At 35.9% G+C, this 7,850-nt stretch overlaps 1 protein-coding gene across 1 annotated transcript; it reads right to left on the minus strand.

Moving 5' to 3' along the window:
* Positions 1 to 449: 449 nt before the first annotated feature.
* LOC121122079 (uncharacterized) lies at positions 450 to 7,392 on the minus strand. The gene is made up of 4 exons (XM_040717087.2): positions 5,694 to 7,392; positions 4,424 to 4,635; positions 1,132 to 1,306; positions 450 to 1,068 (listed from the first exon to the last, which is right to left on the minus strand). The coding sequence occupies exons 1-4, from the start codon at positions 6,292 to 6,294 to the stop codon at positions 611 to 613; spliced, it is 1,446 nt and encodes a 481-aa protein (XP_040573021.1). The 5' UTR covers positions 6,295 to 7,392; the 3' UTR covers positions 450 to 610.
* Positions 7,393 to 7,850: the final 458 nt, after the last annotated feature.

Below are 7,850 nucleotides of genomic sequence, written 5' to 3' on the forward strand. Positions count from 1 at the left end.
AGCAACCAGTGTACATGTATCATGAATAATAAAAATGACGAAATGGAGACAAAAATTGACAAAAAAACTTGTCCAAATACACTTTTCACGGCATAGACTTGGATTTTAGTAATAAAAAAGTTATTTGGCTTATTTTGAGTTAGTTTAAGTAAATTGTCGAGTTATTTTCCCTGGAGTATAATTTGTTTCTAAGGTCATTTTTGATTATTATTTTTTACAATGCATTTCAAGGAAGCTTTGGCGTTTTTGTGACATTTTATGGAAGGAAAGAGAGAGAGAGAGAGAGAGAGAAACAGAATAATTAATTATTTTCTAGAGTGTTTTCCAATTATACAGAAGCCATAGATATTTCTTTTTTTTTTGTATCTGACCTTTTCTTCCCCTCCCACTCAATAATATCGAGAAATAATTTCATTATTTCCCTCTAATGAAGTCGGCTGCATTCATGGAATAGAATTTGTATCTTTTATTCTTGGTATTACTATTATTTTTCATTTGTTTTTGTAGTTTTTTTGTTTGTTTTAAATACAGTGGATTTGAAAATGTATGTAGAGGAGAACGAGAAACTGAGAAAGAAGGAATAGAAATCAATGGATAATTATTAACGCAGTTAAGTGGTTGTCGAACTCGTAGAAGAAGTTGGAGGACGCAGATGAGGGAAAGAAGAGGAAGAGGATGATCCAACGACGGTCACAAAGGATTCATCATCGTCGCCATCATCTTCCTCAGACTTTTTATGCGATGCTAAGATTTTAGCAGAGTGTTCTTGAGCCTTTGCTCTGAGCACGGCAATGCTATTGGATCGAAGTTCAGCTTTTATGCGTTCATCTGGAAAGGCAGCCCGGAGTCCTCCTCCGACTTCCATGTCCTCTTCTCCATCCTCATCTTCATCCTCGGAGAGATCTTCGTATTTGCAAATGTCAGAGTCCCCTTCCAGGGGATGATGATGGTGGGATATTCCTCCAGCACCGATTTCAGGGTCTGGCGAGGGAGGACAGGAAAGAGGAGATGATTGGCCGTTCTCATTTCCGTAGTGCTTGGCAACCTCCATTGACTTGCGGTGCATTCCTGAAACGACAAAGAAAACGGGGCTGCTAACTGCCCATAACCATTAAATTGAGCTGCCCTTACCTAATAACCAGGGAGCCACACTTTCTCCACTCTCAGAGTCCTTGAGGATCGTTTCGGGAACAGGTAAGGAGTGTCTTACCATGGCTCCATAGAGTCCGTATTCCGCCATGATGGACGCCTTGCCCCAACACTTTTCCGTTTTCCGCCATTTGGCCCGTCTATTTTGAAACCAAACCTGAGGATTCACATCAATTAATAGAAAATAAAATATTCTTTTATTTTTTATTATTTAACACTCTCACTGGGTCTAATAGCACCCTCGCACGCACGCACGCACACTCTCTCTCTCAGTGAGTGCATACCTGCGTGCTTCCCTCTCTCCTCAAACGACGAAACACAGACGCCATGTTTTTTGTTTTATTTTTTTTAGAGAAAAGAACTGCTAATCAAAGGAAAGGCATTTGACGAAACATTTTTGACGGCGCTTAAGCGACGTTTCCCTCGCTTTGCCGCATCAAAAATAATATTTATACATTATAAATCTATATACTATTATTATATTGAAGCTCTCAATTAATTAACAAAAAAAAAAAAACCCTGACTCATTAATATTCATATTAAATCATTCTCAACCTCAATTAAAGAAATGCTCTTTCCTTTGACCAACAAAGCATAATTATATTAATCATAAGTCTATGTATGATTACTAATTGAAGTAGAATGGACATGCAAAGAACTTTATTTGACTCTGAATAATGTAAAGAGTTTATTCAGCAAGGGATTAGTGGACTGGATTAGACCCTATCATGAAGGTTAATCCCCATTATATTATGTATACAAAGGACTCAATAAGACGAGGGGATCTTAGCACAAAAAGAAAAGAAGGGGAAATATCCACTCCTTATTAAACATTAGGCTGTCTCTCTCATTTTCGCCTTAATATAATTTTCCACATACACAAATACACTTTTTCTAATAGGGAGAATCAAAGTACTGATTTTAGACAAGCTTCTCAGATCATTTGCGGCACTCGGGCCATTTAATTTAGGCCTCTGTTCTAAAAAGAGATACAATGAGTCAAAATTGTATTGTTTATATATGACCCATTTTCAATGCCCCTGCTCTGAGGTAAGGAAGTTGCCATCCAAGATTTTCAGGATACATGGCCAGGTCTACCCTCCCTTCTAATCGGAAAAGTTGTCATTTCTCACTCAACAACAGTAGAAACGGTGTTCTTGGGCTATAATCGCCAATTTCTTCCTCCAAACACTTTTTTTTTTGTTTATGGTTTATCCGTTAAAAATATATTACCCCTTGTTTTAATCATTTTGCCCAAAGAGTTGCTCAATGATTTTCACTTTCCCAGTTTTATTGAACATAAAATAGCTAACTTAAACCCTAGTTGACGTGATGATTGTTGAACGAAAAGAAGGAAAATTATCTTTGATAAAACAGGGAAACCTGCAGATCATGGAGCACATCTTAGGCCCTTAAATGATTAAAAAGGAGCTGTACATGATTTTTAACATGTAGGAAAGAAACACTGTTTAGCGATTAGAAAAGGAAAAAAACAGTTGTTGCTTTTGTAAAATTGACCATTTATGAGTCTCTTGCAATTTCCCAAATTGGATGTTATGAGTGAGAAATTGTACTTTCTTATATGTTTTCAGTATTCCGTTTAAAATATTGTAGACACCAAACACCTAAATATTTAAGGGGGCTAAGATGTGTCCCTGTTGTATCAAATATAACCTAACTAAATTTAACTCTAGTTAAAGGGATAGTTGCTGATTCCTTGCATTATATTTGGAACGGTACAGAGGTTTAAAAATCCCATTACTTTCAAATTAAAATGGCCCAGCGGGCTTTTCAGAATAAGTGTAATAGTTATATAATTAATTCTTGCAAGGTTGGGTGACTATGACATCACTATTATATATTATATTGTACTGCTATTGGCGCAACTTTGACCTATCGTGATCCTCCTCATACAATATAAAATAAATTTCCGCCTGCTATCATTTTGAGTCAGCTGTTGAGATGCAGCAGCTTTGAAGATACACGATCAATGTATTATTCCAGGTGAGCTAACCTCACTAGCTATTCCGGAAACATAATCTGGAGGTCTGTCAAGAAGCTGGAGACCTTCGGGCACATCACCAGGTCTCAGATAAAGAAGGCTACTCTTTCCCCGAAGGTTTGTCTGAAGAAATCCATCTTGGCAAAAACCTGAGCCCCTTGAAAATATATATCTAAGGAGACAGAATAGCGTGAAGTCTCTCAAGGCCGCCATCAAGCCCTTGTTTGCAAAGCTTCCCTCTGCAGACTTCATAAAAGCCTCCACAGCATTCTGTTAAAGAATTGAGTCAGTGTTTAAGGTCATATTAAAAATGCATATACCAATAAATAAAACCGAATAATTGTTCTCAATGGATTTGTTCATGATATGGATATGGCACCGCTGTCTGTTCCACGCCAAACATGGACTGAGAGGAGTCAAACTTTGACAAAGTCAGTTTTGATATTGTCCCCTGCAGAAAAGGTCTTTGTGCAGGAGAGAAATATTACCTCAGAAATGAAGCAGTCTAATTTATATATAACTTTACTCTTGATATTATTTCATATAAATTTCGGTAATTTAACCTATTAGCATTTAATTCATTTGTATGCTAATACAAATGAATAGAAATAATAATTATTATTATGGTAAACAGAAGGACAGAGAGACACACACAGAAAAAATCTTGGTCTACTTAAGTTGAATTAAATTAAATTAAAAAGTTGTTAAAAAGCTGATTCTCCTTCTTTTCCCTTCCCTTTGTATAAATACAATATTTAATTCAATTTCCATACAAAGAAGAAGAAAAACCCGAGTCTAACCTATCTTTAATGATTATTTGTGGCCCATCAATACAAAATAAAGCTAGAACTATTTTTCTTAAATTGAATGTGGATTATATTTGTATTCTTTGAGGAATATTTGTCAAAGAATTTCTATCAACACAATATTCTTTCTAAGCCTTTGGTTCCATCGCAAATTACACTTAAAGTAGTCATATAAAAGAAGGAGAAATTGAGAGATTTGAAAGGGGTCTTATCGGGGTCAATATGAGTCTCTCTTAAATCAATTAAAGATTCCAAACTATAACTAAAGTTATAAGGTATATTAACTCATCCCAGAAATTTGAATACGAAGCCTATATTTGACTCAATTATGACTTTGATTATTTTATATGAAGTAAAATAATGAATTAGGATTTTCTTGATTTTTGTTCAAGATTGTTTTTATGTTGAGACACTACATGTATTTTAGGTTTGAGCGTGGATCATACATAAACAAAAGTTGACGAACCTGTATTCGATCCTCTGGTAAATCCGTTTTGAGAGAGAGCATTTCCCGAGCATAAACATCTGGATAATGAGCATCCTTGAATGCCTTTTCAAGCTCATCTAACTGGTAGGAAGTAAAAATCGTTCGATGTCGACGTTTCTTTTTCTTCTTTTTGGAGTTAAGGAGTAAGGATGAGGAGGATGAGTCCTTCTCAAGATCTCCACTCATAAATCCTAGAGAATATGTAAATAGAAAATAAATATCAATCAAAATAATACCGAGTAGCAATTATGATTATTAAGTCAATACGACGACGATAACAAATTCATCAAAAACATCAACATGAACGACAACAGCAGCAGGGACATCATCCCCCCCTATTTTGACTTATAAGTGTCAAAATAAAATAATTATATCGTCAAATATCAAATAATGGATATTTTTCACTTTTGTATTATTTAATTACTTTGACACTTGTGAATTGGGAGGAATTATATGTCTGTAGGTAGGGGCAATATACTTATGGCTCACAACTTACTCGATGAGGTCCAGAAAGGCTGGAGAGAGACACTCTAATATTATTTTTTATTTTTTCATTTCAAGAGGATGATGATAAATAAATACATTTTATTTTTCTTCAACTTGAAATTATGAAGATTGAAGATATATTATTAGGTCGATTTTTGGTGGAGTTGCGGGCAAAGTAAAGCTATGCCTATTTGCACATGGGTGCTCTAGCGACAACGATACCCGCAATTGAGAAGGGTTCATAGGGTAATGAACCAAAAATCCACCTATAAAGGTACATCTTTTGCCCGGATCATGAGCGTCGTTCAGTGACTTTTTTTGGGGATTCATGAAATGTGTACTTTTTTATATGTTTATTGTAGTGCAACTTCGAACAACTTAGTTTGATCTCTTGGAGCATAAATATAACTCAAAAAAGTATAAGCATATATTTAGATTTCAAATAGTCAACATTATGTATTTTTTGAATCTCTAATTTCTATTTATTTAAAATCAGAACTGTACCAACTTTGGTGAACGTTGCCAGGTTGACAAAGTTACTCTGCGCCATATGCCATAAACATCGCGATCCATTAAATTAAGAGTTCATTTAAAAAGAATAAAAGACTACCATAAAAATAAACTTTAATAAACAATAATCAAAATGTACTCTTCAATCTTACTCATTTCAAATGGCCCTTAAACAAACACTGATCTGGGTTCAAATTTATTAATATTCTTTGGACATCAAAATAGATGCACATTAATTGAGATTGAGGCTTACCTGACATGGGATGTTCGTTTCGTAGAGCAGATGTATCAAAGATCCCGTGGCCAGAAGAGGCACTCAGTCCTGAAAAGCCCGAAGCCGCCACCGCAGCAGCAGATGAGAACAGACCCGCGCTGTTGAAGTACATTCTGGAGTATTCCTGAGCAGCTGTTTCCCTGTTGTTGGGGCCACTAGAACTGTGTCCATTGGTACTGTGAGTGGGTTTGGAGGAGTGATGCCCACCATGGTGATGGTGGAGAAGATGGTGATGGTGGGAGGAATGTGAATGCTGGTGATAGCTTTGTAAAGCCGCCGCAGCAGCTGCAGAGGAGGCGGAGAAACAGCTGGACTTGAGATCAACTGAGGGGGTATCAATGCCTCCATGTGTGGATGTGGAGGAGGTGGATGAGGAAGAGAGTCCAAGGAGCTCTTGGATTGCGAATGGGTTCTTGGGCTGAAATGAAGTTCTGGAACTGGAGTTATTGTTGTTGTTGTTGTTGTTATTTGTGGATCCTGAGGAGGAGGTTGTCGAAGAGGCAGAAGAAGAGCCAGAGTTGTTGGTCGTAGTGTTAGGTGTGCGGTGATGGAGAGGCAAGGGATCGTCCACGTGAATCATTTCACTCACTGCTCCCTAGGATTCAAATCAATTATATATATCCGGGAGTTCTTGTTTGAAGAAGAAGGATGGATGGATGGAGTCTCTTGTTAACTAACTAAGTACTACGTACGTACTATGATTACATATGTAAATATGTATGTATTTTCTTGTCTTGATAATGAGAATATTAGCTTTCTATTACAGGATTGAAACCAACTAATTCAACCAATTTGATTATTTTTTTGTATTAACATTTTCTTTGCTTTTTTTTTATTTGTTCCTATTGTGTGTGAAATACTATATGATGGAAAGACGCGCGCTTAAAGCACATTGGACGACTTTCCTCCTCTACAAAGAGCTAGAAGGAGGAGCCAGCTAACCCCCAACTCCATGTTGTTTCTTCATAACGACGAAACATTTCTTTCCCTCTCTCTCTCTCTCTCTCTTTCCCCTCTTCCACACTCACAAGCAGCAAGCCAGCTATTTTGTCTATTTATTAACATTATTTTGTGTTTTAACTACAGCAACGGGAAGAGAGGAGAGGAAAGAGAAGAAAAAGAAGAAGAGAACAAAATGGAGAAGAACCCAATTATAACTCACCAATTTGTGCATAGTTTTTGTGAGGCCCCCTTTTTTTACTAATATAATTAGGAGTTCATTAACTAACTTTCTTGGACTTTAAATAACAACTAAGGAAGCAAACATTTATTATTGGTCATTGACTTTCAAAGACTCTTTTGAGTCTACATATGTCTAAATAAAATTCTTCCCTTGGATTAAAATAGTTTTGTATTACAAATAATAAAATATAAGTTGGTGAGGGGATTCAAAGGAGAATAAAGGGTAAAATAGAGTCTTTTATCGATTTTCCACCCACTGGAATGTAGATTGGAATGGAAAATAGTTTGATGCGGACTCCGAATAACGAATAGTGAGAGTCCACATCTTATTAGCTATTGTCTAATTATGAATGTCCAGACATCTTTCATAAACTATTAAACGGATGCAATTAACGTCATTCAGCGTGAGCCCTGTTGATGTTTATATTCTAATGTATAAATAACGATATGAATCTTCCCTCTCTGTCTCAGAACGTAGGTAAGGCCACTCACTGGCTGCCTATTAATACAATGATAGAACAAATTGATGATTCTTTTTTCTCTTTCTATCTAGACTCACTGCTTGCTACCTTGATTACGTATCTAAAATGCCTTCATCTCCCTTTGCAGTATACACTGCATATACTGCAAGTCAAGTATCACGTCTTTCCTTAAAAGTCCTTGATTATTTTTATAAAGTCTAGTTCGAGTGCTCAGATTTATTTTGAGTTCAAAACAGTTGCATCAATATTTTACCTATAAGATTCTATAACAGGTAACTTTTTTAACATTACCCCAAAAGAACTTGTAGTAAAGTTAATTTGGCCGGAACTAGTCCAAGGACATCGGCTGGATTATATATATATATTTTTTTTTTGGGAGGGGGCTTGAGTTTCGGATTTTTTTTTTTTTAAATCCTAAAAATAAAATTTTTTGGAATTTAAGTTTCAAATATTAGTTTTTTTGGAATTTTAT

The sequence above is a fragment of the Lepeophtheirus salmonis genome, chromosome 7 (assembly GCF_016086655.4).
Source record: "Lepeophtheirus salmonis chromosome 7, UVic_Lsal_1.4, whole genome shotgun sequence".
NCBI classification, from domain to species: Eukaryota; Metazoa; Arthropoda; class Copepoda; order Siphonostomatoida; family Caligidae; genus Lepeophtheirus; species Lepeophtheirus salmonis.